The sequence below is a fragment of the Trichosurus vulpecula genome, chromosome 3, assembly GCF_011100635.1.
Source record: "Trichosurus vulpecula isolate mTriVul1 chromosome 3, mTriVul1.pri, whole genome shotgun sequence".
NCBI classification, from domain to species: Eukaryota; Metazoa; Chordata; class Mammalia; order Diprotodontia; family Phalangeridae; genus Trichosurus; species Trichosurus vulpecula.
In genome coordinates, this window is record NC_050575.1 from 17,036,789 (window position 1) to 17,052,416 (window position 15,628).

The following is a 15,628-nucleotide window of genomic DNA, read 5'->3' on the forward strand; positions in this document are numbered from 1 at the left end:
TCTTCTTCTTCTTCTTCTTCTTCTTCTTCTTCTTCTTCTTCCTCTCCTCCTCCTCCTCCTCCTTGTTGTTCAGTTGTGTCCAACTCTTCGTGGCCCTATGGACAATACTGTCCATGAGGTTTTCTTGGCAAAGATACTGGAGTGGTTTGCCATTTCCTTCTCCAGTGGATTAAGACAAACAGAGGGTAAATGATTTGCCTAGGGTCACATAGCTAATAAATGTCTGGGGCTGGGTTTGAACACAGGTCTTATTGTCTTCAGGCCCAGAGTTCTAACCACTGTTACCTAGTTGCCTAATCACACTGGTTAGTTCTTTTTTTTTTTTTTTTTTTTAGTATGAAGAGTCTAAATTTCTTAGACAAAAGATGAGGTATAAGGACAAAAACATTTTCTTTACTAATTAATTCTTTTGGTTCTGCCTAGTCACAGTTAGGCTGAGTTTGGGAGAATAATTTATGCCTTGATTTGTATGTGAAATAATAACCTTTAACCCTATAATCTGAGTTTATAGGGACTAGGTTCAATTTTGAAGGGTGACCCTAAAATATGACTCTCTTTGGCCTGTTATACCCATGCCCAGAGCTTAATCTGGGGAAATCACTAAATACTTGAATCTAGATCTCTACCAACATGGAGTAACAGTATCCACGGCTCAAGGTTTCAATGATATCAGGTATAGGACAACGTTTATTTCACCTCCACAGAAAATGCACAGAAGGCAGAAGACTTGAAAGAGCCCGTAAGCAATCAATATAATTCTCCGTTGGGTCCAGCCTTTTATATTCCTCAGAGACCTTCTTCTGAAGGGTTTTCTCCCCTAGAAAGGAAACACACTTAGGGGCTGTTAGAGAAGTAATCCCTTTCCTAATGGACTTGCTCTCTCTCTCTGAATAGGTAATAGCAGAGAACAAAGCCAAGGACTTTTTTGATCCTTTCTGCCATAATTTTGATCCTTGGCTGTTTCTTCATCTTTGGGAGCCATATGGGCAATCCTCTTCTTTCTCTTAGAGGCACACTATTCAGATAATTCCCCTTTCTTGGCTAGAAGCTAAACTATCAAATTTGGGATTACTTGCAAGGCCATTTCCAAGGCTGGCACTCCCCTTCATTGCTGTCTCTTCTCTACTTGGAGGCAAATGTTTGGGAATGAAAATGTCCTTGAACTCCCTTTTCTTGTTTTTAAGTTTCTTTTTTTTTATTCTGAATCAAAGCACCAAGGAGATAATAAAAAGAGGATTCCACATGAAACTGAGAATGTATTGTACGTTACTTGTCTTTTTTCTTTTAAGCATATGATGAATTCAACTTATAACCTTATAACCTTCAAAGCTGTCCTGCTTGTCTGTGTCTCCCTTTGTCCTCCCTTCTGTTCTATTCTGTAAAATGAGGCTAATAATGGCAGTTACCTCATAGTATTGTTGGGATCAAATGAGTTAACTTAAGCAAAATGCTTTGCAAACCTAGTCTCTTATCATTTGAAAAACATCTTCGATCATCCTCTTTTTTTGTTTTGAGCAGTCCTATCACCATGCCTCCCTTTACCTTCCCATCCCCCTCACCCCCAACACTCGCACTGAAAAAAAAAAAGGACTCCCAACAATAAAAAATCCTTGTAATATATGGCCAAGCAAAACAGAGTTCTACATTGTTCATGTCTAAAATGTATGCCTTGAGTCCATTACCTCTATCAGGTGGTAATTAGTAGCATGCTTCATCATCTGTCTTCTGGAAAAGTGGTTGGTCATTGCATTGATCAAAGTCCTAAAGTCCCTTCTCAAGGCATGTGGGAAAGCACATACCTGTGTTTCTATGATACTCTACCATTTCACTGGCTCTTTCCCTCATTTGGTCCAGGGAAGTCCATGGTCAAGTCTTTGGTTTCTAACTTGTGCTCAGAAAGGAAAAAAGGCGAAAGGCAAGCAGGAACTTTCCTTTCCCACCATGTGGACTTAGGTGGTAAGCACATGTGACTCCCAAGTGTGTCTTTGAGGCAGACTCTGTAGGCACTACTATGGTTTCTCCTGAAGAAAGGTGAAAAAACCCAGACTTCTTAATGAAGATTCTTTTATAAGCCAAAGGGAATGGGTTGGTTTCTCCAACAAGAATTGTCTTTATGATTCTGAATTAACCAGTTCATCTTGGGGGCAGCTTTTAGTTACTGAAAGCCCACCCCCTAGGATAGTGACTCCAAATAAATGATTTTTAGGGCAGCCCAGTGGTAAATGGGTTTTTTGTTTTTTGTCCTCTTAAAGAGCCAATGGCCATATCTAGACCTTCTGGGGGTGGTAAGGTAAGTCAAAAGGTGGCCTCCTGGCAAACTCATGAAACCTGATGTGAGTTGATCTGGTCAACGCCCCACCCTCAGATTTGATTTTTTTTTTGATAGCTGTTAAATTGATAATGAAATCTGAGAAAAGGAAAGTGCAAAATTCTTTATAAGCATATCCCTACTTTACAGATGAGTTACAGAAAGGTAAATAGAAATGTCATTTTTACTATAAAGTCACTTAGGATAATAGGATTTGGAGCTGGAAAGAACCTAAAAGACTATCTAGTCCAACTTCCTTCAGTTTGGGTATGAGAACACTGACAAACCACAAAAAACCAGAGCCAGAATGGAAACCTAGGTCCTCTGACTCCAAGTCCAGCATATCCCCCATCATTGTAGGTGCCTCTCTAAAAAATAACAGAGAAATTGAGATATTTTGTTATTTGAAAAATGTTTAAATACTACTGTAAATATTTAGTGACCTACATGAAAACAGTTCTCTGATCCGAATAAAATAGCCTAAAACACCCTTTAAGAAGACAATTGTATAATTCTTACTCTATTAACAATGGGTACAAAATTCATGGAGCAACCATTGCTAAAATGGGTACCACTTATACCAATGTAAGATCATTTAAGCAGAAGTGAATTTGGTTAGTTCAACAAAGTTAATAATGGATGTTCATGTAGTATTAAAAAAAGAATTTAAATATCTGACTATTTAGTCTTTAAAACCACAAAATTCAACATTTTTCTGCAGTTATTTATATCCCTGAACTGGTGTAAATCCTACACATATTAAGCTTCGGTTTGAAAGGATGTTATTTTTCTGAGGGTTTAAAAAAATTAATTATTGAAGACACTCCTCAATTATCAATTAACGATATTTTATTTTGAAAACATTTGATTTTTGGCCAAACAATATTTTATAGATAGTTACCCGACGTATTATCAGACCTCAAAATAGCCCGGGTGGGTTTTGTCCCGTTAAGTCTTTGAACTTGTGAATTTTCACATCACTGTTCAGCCATTCACATGAATTTCTTCAGCTCTAGATTGAGCTAGTGGGGATAAAGTAAAAACAACGAAAAACTAAGTCCAGGTATTTGAAAAGGCAAGTTCTTTTTAGGAGATCCAAGGGTTTGGAAATTAGTGGACTCATTTCTTTAGAAGGTTGAGGTGCTTTCAGTACTGAAAAGTGGACTTTGTCTTTGGAGGAAGTTGACCCACATAACAAAGGGATTTGGGTGTCAATATTTTCTCTTTATCCTTTTCTCCAACATTCCGGCCATTTTCATTAAGTGCAACTCTTCCAGAGCATTCGATGGACTTCATTTGTCTTCCAGTTACAGTCGAGAAATTAAACATCTGAGAACCAGTCGTGGGGGAAGGACAAGTAAGGAGGAAGATTCAACCCCCAAACCCAGCAGCACTACCACTGTTTATCAGCAGCTCTCCTTTTCCATCCCCTACCCTGCCCTAGCTCTTTCTGGCTTAAGGTAGGAGATAGGGACAGAGTGAGTGCAGGCAGAGACTGAGAGACAGTTAGGAAGGATGCAATCTGTGATAAGGTGCAGTCCCAGCGGAATTTACAATATCATGACACTGACCAGCCCGCACCTAGCTACAAAGACGCAATTTGACTGGAAACTGCAACTCCAGACCTGGGAGGGTGAATGTGTGAGAGAGATGTATACATTATTATCCCCTTATGGAGCTACTGTTGTTCAAACAGGGAATAAAAATCTTCAGCTGTCTAAGGTCGAACATCGCAAAGTGGCTGGGACCTCGCCTGCTCCCTTTGGAGGCGGGGTTCGGCCCGGAGGGAGAATAGGGAGAGGGGAGATGGCCCTCCGCAGCAGGAAGCTCCTCCTCCTCCTCCTCTTTTCCTCTGGCCGCAGCACACACAATAATTTGGGCAACTCCAGCAATTCAGATGACTACCCCCCAACTCCCACTTTCCTCTCTTTCACCCAAGGGGGGTACTTTGTATACTGTATTGGGAATAGACCCAACCTCAAAAGAACTGTTCCCTCTGGTTCTCCACCTCCCCAATCCTTGGAGAAGATATAGGGGTGGAGGGAGGGAGATTGGCGCAATTAGTTTCTTCCAATTAGTTTCTCTTCTTTGTATGGACCCATTCAAACTGTGGTGTAACCTTCCGCTGAAAGGGGGAGGAGAAAAAGTAGTCCGGCTTAAACAGCTTTTTTTTTAAATATATTTTTGAAAATAAGCTGTTTAGCCCTTCGGTGGGATCCTTGGGGGTAGCCAGATGAGGGTGTCGGTTGGCGGGTGTTATCGGGAAGGGTGCTTGAGGGGAGATAGCCTAAGTCCTCTCCATTGCCTAGACTAGAGAGAGGGATCATGGGGCGTAGAGAGATTGCAAACCCCCAACCACGTACAGCGGACTATACGCGTCAACCGAACTCGAGCAACGGAAGCGCCAGGCCCGCCCCCTCCTCCTTCCCCCTCCCTTCCGCACCCATCTTCCTTTTGACGGACGGGGCATCCCAGCCAACCGACGTGACGGTGGCGCTTCCAAAATCCCGGAGGGACCAATGAGAGACCCGGAGAGGGGCGGGGCCTTCCTCAGGCCGGCTGGGTTCGGCTGAGCTCCCTCTCTGCTCCTCCTCCCCTCCCCTGCCCTCTCTCCTCCCCCCTCCTCCCGACTCCCTGCTCCCAGAGTAGTTGAGCCAGTGAAGTGCGGGCGGGCGGCGATGAGAGCGAAAGTTGCGCTTGGCTCGGAGCTGGGGCGTTGAAGCGGCTCCGCGTACCCGGCTGCCGTCACAAGTCTCTCCCTCAGCCCTCTCTCCTTTCGGGCAGCCCCGATTCCAACTGTCGCCCCCCGGAGCCCCGGGCCCCCGGTCCCCTCGGTGGGCGGCGGGCGCGCCCCCCTCCCCGCGCCCTCGCGGCGAGCCTCCCCTCCGCCTCGCCCCTCAGCCCCACTTTGCTCCCTCCTCCCCGCGCCCCGCCGTCCCCTTCGATGCCAGCCATGGTGGAGAAGGGCCCGGAGGTGCTGGGGAAGAGGAGGGGGAGGAATAATGCCGCTGCCTCCTCGGCCGCCGCCGCCAACGCCGCCGCCACCACCACCACTACTGCCTCCTCCTCCTCCTCCTCTTCCTCCTCCTCCTCCGCAGCCGCTGCCGCCGCCGCCTCAGCCTCAGCCTCCGCCTCGGCCTCGGCCGCCTCTGCCTCCTCCGCTGCAGCCTCCGCCTCGGCCGCCGCCGGCTCCGCCAATAATGGCCATAATAAAAGTTTGGCAACGGCCGCCGCCGCGGCGCCCAATGGAAATAGCACCAATTCCTGGGAGGAAGCGAGCTCGGGCTCCTCGAGTGATGAAGAGCATGGTAGGTGATAGCCTCAAACTCAAGCCGAGGCTACCCTGCCTCCCCCCCCCCCCCCTTCCCCCCTCCCCCTTCCGCCCGGGCGTCCCCGTCGTCCCCTGCTGCCCATCTTCCAAACTCAGCCCGGAGCCCTCGCTGACTTCCCTCCCGCTCTCCTCTTTATTCATAGGAGGAGGTGGCATGAGAGTTGGACCCCAGTACCAGGCAGTGGTCCCCGATTTTGATCCTGGTGAGTTTGGCACCCTTGGGGTTGGGGGGGGGGTGGTCCTCCAGACATTGGGTGGCCGCTGCCCCTGCTTGGGGGGGAAGAGGATGGTATCTAGAGCTTGAGACCGATGGGGTAGGGTAGTAGCCTCAAACTGGTTAGAGACGGTGCTGGGGGACTTTGCTGTTGTGTATGTCCTTGGTTGTTGCACACAAGTCTTCCAGGTGGGTTCTATTTGAGGGACAGGCACCCCACCCTTTTCACTTCTTGGGGAGCAGATCTTTCGGGAAAACGTAGGGTCATATGGATTTTAAGGAGTATGAGGGGATTTGGGTAGGGAGTGGAATCAAATCAACAACTTTCTTTTTGTGTGTGTTCGCCCTGCTGTCCAAGGGAAGAACAGCAAGGGGGGGGGGGGGGAGAACGTGTTCTGCCAACGTGCCTCCAGACTTATAAAAAAAGATGATTTCTCCTTCACGAAATACCAGTGTAACTTACGATTTGATATCTGTCCTCCGGAGAGCTGAGAATGTATTGATAGCAGGGATGTAGTGGTGGGAGCATTTGTACTGACTCCATTCTGGCTCAGGTGTGGTTAGTTTCACATTCACAGTGATTATGCTAGTGGTGGTGAAGTAGCATCTAGCAAGCTAAATGGACTTAATGAAATTTCACTGACCGTATAGAATAGACACCCCTACCCAATCAATCATTACTCAAGATTCCCTTTTCTTCCTTTTTGGCGTCCTGAGCCATTGCTTATCCCTGATTTTGAAATGTCAAGGATGGATGAAATAAGGACAAAATACATATTGTTTCAGTTTATAAGAGAAGTGGGTTCCAGAGGGCGCTTTGCTGGAAAAAAAGCAGAAGAAAAGCTTATTTAGCCAGAAGAGGCTCTCATGTGGCAGTTTGCTTTTTTTTTTTTTTTTTTTTGAGACTTCTTTGTAAATTTTTTTCCTTTGGGGGTGGTGGTGGTGGTGGAGGGGGAGGAGAAATTATGAAAATAAGATAATCAAAAGTCTCATCTTAAAGAATAGATTAATCTAAAAATAACTAGCCCCAAATTCGTCCCTCAGAAACAAGAAACCATATCCTGCTTGCTGTTATGTCCAAGATAATTTAAAGTGGTATATGAACAAATCTGCATGCAGACAAAAGAATTTTAGTTAGATTTTAATGCTTGGGATCTCAGCTTGTCAGTTTACTCGACATGTTGGTTGGTGTATAGAATTCTTATAAGGAAGAAGTTTTATTTGAAAAAACATTTTTTTTTTAAACTTGACCCTTAGTCAAACACTCTGATTGCTGAGGTTTTTAGACCTGGAGTTGTTTCATTTGTATGGCTCAAACTTCTTTGAATAATGCATAACCTCTTTTCCATAGTATACAAACAGAAAATTAATAGGATAGGACCAGTCATTGAAAGAGGTACAACTCTTGCTCTATTGGTGAAGGTTTCGGGTATCTATTGTGATTTGATATTTGAAGTCACTAAGTGGAGATGACTTTGTCCTACTCCCCTGTACTTTGAAAATGCACTTTTTCCCTGCAATTTCATCTTTCTTTGTAATTTTGATAATGTCTATTTTAAGTGAAAACAAACCTTTCAAACTATGTAGATGTCAGTACACAAAGGCTTGTGTTTTTTAAAAAAAAACAAACCTCCATGTTACTTTGTAATAATTTTATTTACCTGAATTTGGAGAGTGCCTCTCCCATTTTTGTAGTCATTTCTCATTTGTCTGAATGACAGAGCAGACTTAGGAAGCTAGGCTCCCCCCCCTCCTCCCCACTTTTTACACATGACTCCTCCATTCCTTAGTCAGCCACCAGGGGAAGCATATTGTTTTTTGGTTACAGTTGACCCTTTCTTCAGTTTGTAGGTCAAGCTCATCATTTCTTTTGCATATTTAAAATAGAATTTGTCACCAAGTATCCACAAAATATTGTGTGTTTTTTCAGTTATCCTCTCCATCTTCTAGTTTTAATAAGTTGCAACTATCTTGGCTTAATTTGATACATTTTGGTTACATTTATTTGAAACCTTTTATGGGCCACAAGAAAAGGTAGCAGATTGGGAACTAAAAAAGACTGAAAATTTTGCTTTTTAGCTGAATACAGCTGGTCTGACTTAATAATTTAATATTTGATTGCATCATTAGCAATTTGAGGATTTGGCCTGTTTATCCTCCCATGGAAGAGTATCTGTAACAGCTTATATTTTACCTGCCTAACACTTTTCAAGGAAACATTTGCCAGTTGTGGGCTTATTAGAAGCCCCTTGTAAAAAGTAGAACATTGTAGATATTCTTGTTCTGGTAAATGGTATAACTGGCCTGTTTTTGTGTAAACAGAACAAAAATGAAAAATTTGAACTGTAACAATAAATTTCAAACAATACCAGTCTGAAATGGTGAATACATCAGAAAGTTGGTGTTGGTTCTAGGTTAAAGCTTGTGCTTTTGGCCTTATTGTAATTTCACAACTGATGGCTCTCTTGCTTAGTGATTTATACTTATGGAAATTAAAAAAAAAAACCAAATAATTGGGGTAGAGGGGACAGAGAGACAATAATTTTGGGGAATTTATCGTTCTTCTTTTTAGACTAGCTAAGTATAGTAATGGGAAAGCATTCTTCCGGGAAGTTTATTCATTTTAAGATTAACCAGGTCCTTATTGCTTTTTCTGCCTGGTTTTTGGCCGTGTTACTCTTCTTTAGATTTTCTACCAGATATCAGTGAAGAGAAAGTGAAAATTAGATTTAACAAGTGTTACTTTTTAAGTAAAGTGTTTGGGGGTAGTAAAGGATGAAGGGATGACTGGCTAAACGGTAACTTTTAGACTCATTTATTGTTATTATCTACAATATATTCTTCCATTAAGTTTATTTAAGGTACTCTATAACTTATTATGAAGTTGGGATAATACTGCCCCCCTACCCCTTTTTATAGACCAATTGGCGTATACAATCATTCTGTCATGAAATTTGTGAATAACAATGTTGATTCAGTTCTTACAATTTAATTAAGAGCTAAGCTAGATCAATGGAGTACTACTTGAAAAAATCAGTAATAAAGTCATCTTAATTACTGTCTGTTTACACTGGGAGAGCAAGGTTTTAGTAGCGCTCAGAATAAAAAATATGAAAGTTGAAAGTGTAATACAGGGAAATGAACCTTTCACTTAGAATAAACTTTTGTTATTTGAAGAACGTGGCTGTCCTCAGAGTTGGGATCATATGGACCCCAGTGATGTTTTCTAGGCTGTTTTTTCTGAGCTTCTTTAAATCTTTACCTTTGACTTTACTCTTCTGAGATCTATTTCAGCTATCACAAAGAAAATGATCTCAGTTCTACTTATTAGTCTACAGTTCACTATGTTCCTAAGTCATGAATATTATTTTGAAATAGTTAATATAGTTTCTCCTATGTAAATGTGAAAACTCCTGTAATTTTATTAGTATACTTTATAGTAGTGTGTTAAAGTCTTTGATCTTTGCTATTCTATAGTCCAGTAAGGGTACCATATTCTCTTTTTTTTGTATTCCAGTTGTATGTATTTCAGTGATGTCAGTCAACAAGCATTTTAAGTCCTTGCTACGTGCCAGGCAGTGTGCTAAGCCCTGGGGATGCAAAGAAAGGCAAAGACAAAACAAAACAAACCACTGTCCATACTTTCAAGGCATGTACATTCTAATGTGGAAGAATAGTAACTAGTGTTACTATAGTGTTAGTAATTTACTATAGCTAGTTATATACAGAGTAGGTGGAAGGTAACCCAAAAGGGGAGGCTGGGGAAATACTTTGTGTAGAAGGTGGGATTTGAGATCTGTCTTGAAGGAAATCAAGAAGCAGAGTTGAGAAAGAAGGGCATTCCCTTTTTCCACTTAGTAGTCTAAGTGGTCTTCCCAAAGAGCAGGTCTGATCATGGAATTGCTTTATTCAATAAACTCCAGAGACTCTCTATTACCTCCAGAATAAAATATAAAGTATATTTATAATACAAAGTATATTTTACATATCTGTTTGGCATTCAAACCCTTTAATAACCTGCCCTCTCACCAGTCTTCTTAACAGCCTACATGCCCCTTCCTCCATTTACTGTTCAATCTAGGGACATTAGTCTTTTTACTCTTCTTCTAAAAAGACATTCTATCTCCCAGCTCCTGTGCATTTTCACTGACTGTCCCTCATACCTGGAATGCTTTCTCTCTTTTTTGCCTCCTTGCTTCCCTGGTTTCCTTTAAGTTTTAGCTAAAGTCCACCATTATAGGAAGATTTTCCTGACTCTCTAGTACCTTCCTTCTGTTGATTGTTTCCAGTTTATCCCATATGTAATTTTTTTTGTACCTAGTTGTTTTCATGTGAGCTTAGACTGTGGGCTTGAAAGCAGGGGCTGTCTTTTACCTTTCTTTGTATCCGCATGATTAGTGCAGTGCCTGGCACATAGTAGGTGCTTAATAAATGTCTATTGACTGACTAGAGGACAACCAGTGTACACGTAGGGAGATGGAGATGAGAGATGGAGTTGGGAGAGAGAAAGACTTGAAAGTAGGCCAGTATATTTGTAGAGTATGTGGAGGGGAATAGTGCTAGAAGACTGGGCCAGGTTATGGAGAGTTTTAAAAACCAAAGAGAATTTTAAACATTTGGTCCTAGAGGTAATAGGGAGCCACTGGAATTTGTGTAGGTATAATGACATGGTCAGATCTATTACACATGAAAAATAATCTTAGCAGCTAAGTGGAGGCTGGATTGGAGTGGGAAGAGATTTGAAGCTAGGAGCCCAGGTTCCTGTAATATTTCAGGTGAGGAGTGATGGGTTCCTGACCTAGAGTTGTGGTTGTATGAGTGGATAGAAGTGGACTGTGTGAGAGATGGCGTGAAATTAGAAACAAGATTTGACAGCACATTGGACATGTGGAGTGAGTGAGGATAACACTGAACTTTTGAGCCAAAGCGATGGGGAGGATGAAGGTACTCTCAATTATGATAATTCAATTTTTAATTTTAAATATCCACTATATTTAGTGCTGTGCTAATTATTTTACAAATATTATCTCATTTTATCCTTATCACAAACCTGGGAGGTTTTACAAATGAGGAAATTGAGGCATATAGAGGTTAAGTGACTTTTCCCAAGGATGTTTAGGTGGTGCAGTGGGTAGAGGGCTGGGCCTTGAGTCAGAAAGACTCATTTTCCCATGTTCAGAGCCAATTTTAGACTTACTACTGGTTGAGTGATCCTGGGCAAGTCACTTAACTCTGTTTGCCTTGGTTTCCTTGTCTATAAAATGAGCTGGAGAAGGAAATGGCAAACTACTGCAGTATCTTTGCCAAGAAAACCCCAAATAGGGCCACAAAGAGTGACACAACTGAAAATGACTGAGCAATGATAAGACTTTCTCCAGGATCACATAGGTCATGGGTGCCTGAGGTTGCATTTGAATTCAGGTCTTAATGATTCCATCTCCTTGGCTCTATCCTCCATGCCACATAGGTCCTGCTATGAAGTGATGGGGAAGTTTGGAAAAGGAAGAGGTTAAGAGGAAAGATAATTCTATTTTGGATGTGCTGAGTTTGGCATGCCTACAGGACATCCTGTTCCAAATGTCGAAGAGGTAGTTGGAGATGCTTAACTTTTAGGTCTGGAGATAGATTTGTGATAGCTATGTAGATCTGGTAATTATCTACATAGAGATGATAATTGAGCCCTTGGGAGCTGAAAGGAGAGAATGAACAGAGAAGAGGGCCCAGAATAGAGCCTTGAGGGACCATGGCTGTGACATGGATAAAGAAAGAGTGAGTGAGTCTGAGAGATCAGTTGGACAGGCAAGAGAATCATGACATGAAAACCTAGAAAAGATAGAGTATTCAGAAGGTGATCAGTAGTGTCTTATACTGCAGAGAAGTTAAGAAGGATCAGGATTGATAAAAGGCCATTAAATTTGACAAGAGATCGCTAGAAATTTAAGAGACAGTAGAAGCCAGATTGTAGAGGATTCAGAACAGATGGAGAGGAGGGGAAGTGTAAGCACCTATTGTGGATGGCTTTCTCCAGGAGTTTAGTCTTTTAGGGAAGGAAAGATAAGTGGGTGATAGCTAGCCTGGTTGTTAGGACTAAGTGAGGGTTTTTTAAGGATGAGAGAGACATAGGCATCAGTAAAGGAACCAATACATAGAGATTTAAGATAAGAGTGGGAAGGATAGTAAGAGTAGGAACAGTTTGCTGGAGAGGTTGGGATGGAATGGGATCAAAGGTACATCTAAAGGAGTTTGCCATGGCAACAAGGGCCACCTCTTCATCTGAGACTAGAGTGGAGGAGGAGATAGTTGGAGAAAATGAATCTGGAAGAAGAGAGAATTGTTGGGGAATAGTCTCAAAAATTTTTTTTTGTTTAAGTATGAGGTGAAATTCTAGGCTGGGGGTGGGGGGAGAAGGTACAGCAGGAGGCTTGAGGAGAGAGATGAATGTTGAGAGTAGATAGTGAATCCTGAAATAAAATGTTTCTCTTGCTTGAGTGAGGGCCTAGTTGAGATTAGATAACAAATTTATGCTAGATCCCCATCATTTTCTTGTACTTCTGTTCAGCAAGGGTATATAGGAGTAAAGGAAGGAGATGATGGAAGCAGTTTAGAGTTGGGGCTTGTCAAAGACTGATAATGATGAAGGGTCAAGAAATGCAGGGCAGAGTTAGTGTAGACTTGAATTGGTACGTTGAAGGGTTGAGATTGGAAAGGTAGTAGAATATAGTCAGTATAGGGGTAATGACCTGGGAAAGAAGTGAGTTGAAAGTTGGCTTTGGTGCTTTGCCTCCTGGCTGGTGTTTATTATGTCAGTTTGTTTTGTTTTTCAGAACCACTAGTGACTATTTAGTAAGATTTAGGCTTTACACACACAGACTCTAAGAGACAGAGGAGGTCACGTGTCCAGATAATCTAACCTGTACCTGACCAAGAATCCCTTCATTCCTAACAAATAGTTGGTCTTCTGCTTGAGACCTCCAGTGAGAGGAAATCCATTACCTCCTGAGGCAGCTTCTTCCATTTTTGGAATGTTTTGGTTAGAAAATTTGCTCTTAAATTTGAGCCTAGCTTCTCTGTAGCTTCATTATTTCAAGTTCTGCTTTCTGGGGAAAAGCAAGATGAATCTAATTCCTCTTCCACCAGAGAGGTCTTCAGACATTTTAATGTCACAATCATGTCCTCTGCCATAGTCAAATCTTCTCTGCTATAGAAGAGAATTCCTTACTTTCAATTATGGCATGCTCTCTAGTTCTCTCACCCTTCTGGTCATCCTGTTTTGGACATACTCTAGTTAATCTTTTACAAATGTGATGCCCAGAATCAAATGGATTAGTTATGTAGTCTGACCAAGGTGAAATGTAATCTTAAGTGTTAGTTACCTCATACTGGATGCTATACCTCTCAGTACAGCCTTTGTATAGCATTGGTTTTTTGCCTTAGAGTTGATGTTGTTGACTCATTCTTTGAGCTTGCAATCCACTTAAACTCTGTTCTTTTTCACAGGACATGCCTCGCCATATTGTCCCTATCTTGTGTTTATCAAGTTGATTAAAAAAAAAAATAAGTGTACCTTTATCCCTATTCAATTTTTACAGAAGAGATGATTGATTTAGAGTTGAGCATTGTCTTTTTTCTCCCACTGGAGTTATATTAAGTATTCTAGAAGGTCCAAAGCTTAATTTAAATATGTTGTACAGATGAAGTCCGTTTACATTTACTATGGGCCCAAGTAAATTTAGTTGCTTTCTTAGTACAAAATAATATGCTTTATGATACAGTTTTCAGAAGAGAAAAACTTGCATAAAATAAATATTCTAAAATACTAGCTTTAATAGTCTTTGGCAATGAGTTCTGGTTCACCAAAAAATAAAATATCATTCTTAGAAGAATAATTTAAATTAGTGTAAAACCTCACTGATTAATTCAGACGAGTAAATCTAAATTAGTGATGTTTGAGTTAATAACTTTGCTACTTTCTAGTATATATAACTGTACACAAAAATCTCTGATATAGACATGTTATGTTAAAAATCTGTTTTACTGTATAGACAAGTACATTTTGAATTTACGTAAGAGAACCTTTTTTCTTACCTAATACCAATAAAAATAGGAAAGATCTTTAAAAAAAATTAAACCCCCAAATACCTTAAATCTAGTCATGGGCCAGAGGAATTCCTAGGTAGTATAGTATCTGAATTAATGACTTTTTACTCTGTGGCCTTTCTTTCAGGTTTGAATATTTTATATTTGACTATGAGAGGCCTTTATTTGAATAGTTCTCCTTTGAGCTGATGAAAGCCGTATTATAGAATTCATGGACTTAGAGCTTGAAGGGACCTTGCTTACTAGGTCATCTCTTCTAACCCCCTCATTTTAAAGATGAGGAAGCAGTCCCAGAGAGCTTAAATGGTAGAACCAGGATTTACATCCAGGACTTCTGACTCCAAATCCATAATTTTTTCTACTTTTTCACTTTGGAGGAATTAGGAAGTTTGTTGAGAGAATTGCTGTGAATACACTTTTTAAGAACAGTGCAAATTGAAGGAATTTTAAGGTGACTTTATATTTAAATTAAATTTTTGTTTAATTTTGAAAAAAGTTAAACCCCAATAAAAATATAGGAAAGTTTTTTCCTTGCCAATTCCATTCGCATCTTGTTGTTGTCTTATAAATAAGACATACTACTAGACTTTCTTGTGTGTACTAAAGCCCTTTACTAGGAAACTGTGAGCTTTGGTTAAAGAGTTTACGAACAAAGTATTATTTATAAACCTGAGAACTTGAAGTCTATTTCAAGAAGTGGTAGTCAGAAGGTTGTTCTTTGTACCCTTTTCCTTCTCCTTGCCAATAAAACCATGTACTAGCTTTCCAGAGACCAGTATGAGTAACATAAGAGCTGGGTCCTAAGGGTAATTGATACTTTTAGTCTTGAGCAACAGTTATAGATTGAGCAGTGGATAGAGTGTTGGGCCTGGAGTCAGGAGAACTTTAGTGCAAATCTAGCCTCAGACATTTTACTACCTGTGTGACCCTGGACAAGTCACTTAATCCTGTTTGCCTCTGTTTTCTTACCTGTAAAATGAGCTGAAGAAGGAAATGGCAAAACACTACAGTATCCTTGTCAAGAAAACCCCAAATGGGGTCATGAAGAGTTGAACACTGAAACCACAGAACAACAGCAATTATGAATGATGCTTTGACCCTGTTCATGCGTTCATTGTCTCTTCTAGTTAAACTAGCCACTAGCTCTTTACCAAACACAACAGTATCTCTTCTGACTTTGTAGGAGTGATCCTCCATGCTTAGAAAGTGCTTCTCTTTTATTTCTTCCTCACAGAATTCCCAGTTGTCTTTAAAAACAAAACAAAACCAGAGCTCAGATGCCAACCTGAGGCCTTTTCTTGTCCTCCTCTCCTTCTCTTCTTTCCCTTTCCTCCACCTCTTTAATAAGAGCCTTTCTCTTTAATAAGATGCTTTAGCTAAAGTATTATCACCCTAGACTAACTCTCCAGTATTCACTTCTTTAAAAGTCAAAAGCAGTCAAGCAACACAGACTCAGAAATTAACAGATGCAGTCATTCATGGGCCAGGAGAATACTTCCAACCCCACAGAAAGAAAGAAATATAGTAGCAAAATTCCCACAACTCAAACATTTAGCAATCTCCCACCACCTAAAAGCTGCTGCACAAGGTGCTGGGGAAACAAAAACATGTGACACCTTCAAGGAGCTTACATTCCATTTGAGGGATACAAGATGTCCACAAGCAAATACAAAGTGTG

The 15,628-nt window shown here is 41.0% G+C and overlaps 1 protein-coding gene across 1 annotated transcript in view; it reads left to right on the forward strand.

The window, feature by feature from the left end:
• Positions 1-4,771: 4,771 nt before the first annotated feature.
• Positions 4,772-15,628, forward strand: part of RCOR1 (REST corepressor 1) — a 132,236-nt gene continuing 121,379 nt past the window's right edge. Inside the window, exons 1-2 of the mRNA XM_036750439.1 lie at positions 4,772-5,616; positions 5,783-5,842. Of these exons, the coding sequence (XP_036606334.1) occupies positions 5,253-5,616; positions 5,783-5,842 (424 nt within the window). The 5' untranslated portion in view covers positions 4,772-5,252. The remainder of the gene's footprint in view (positions 5,617-5,782; positions 5,843-15,628) is intronic.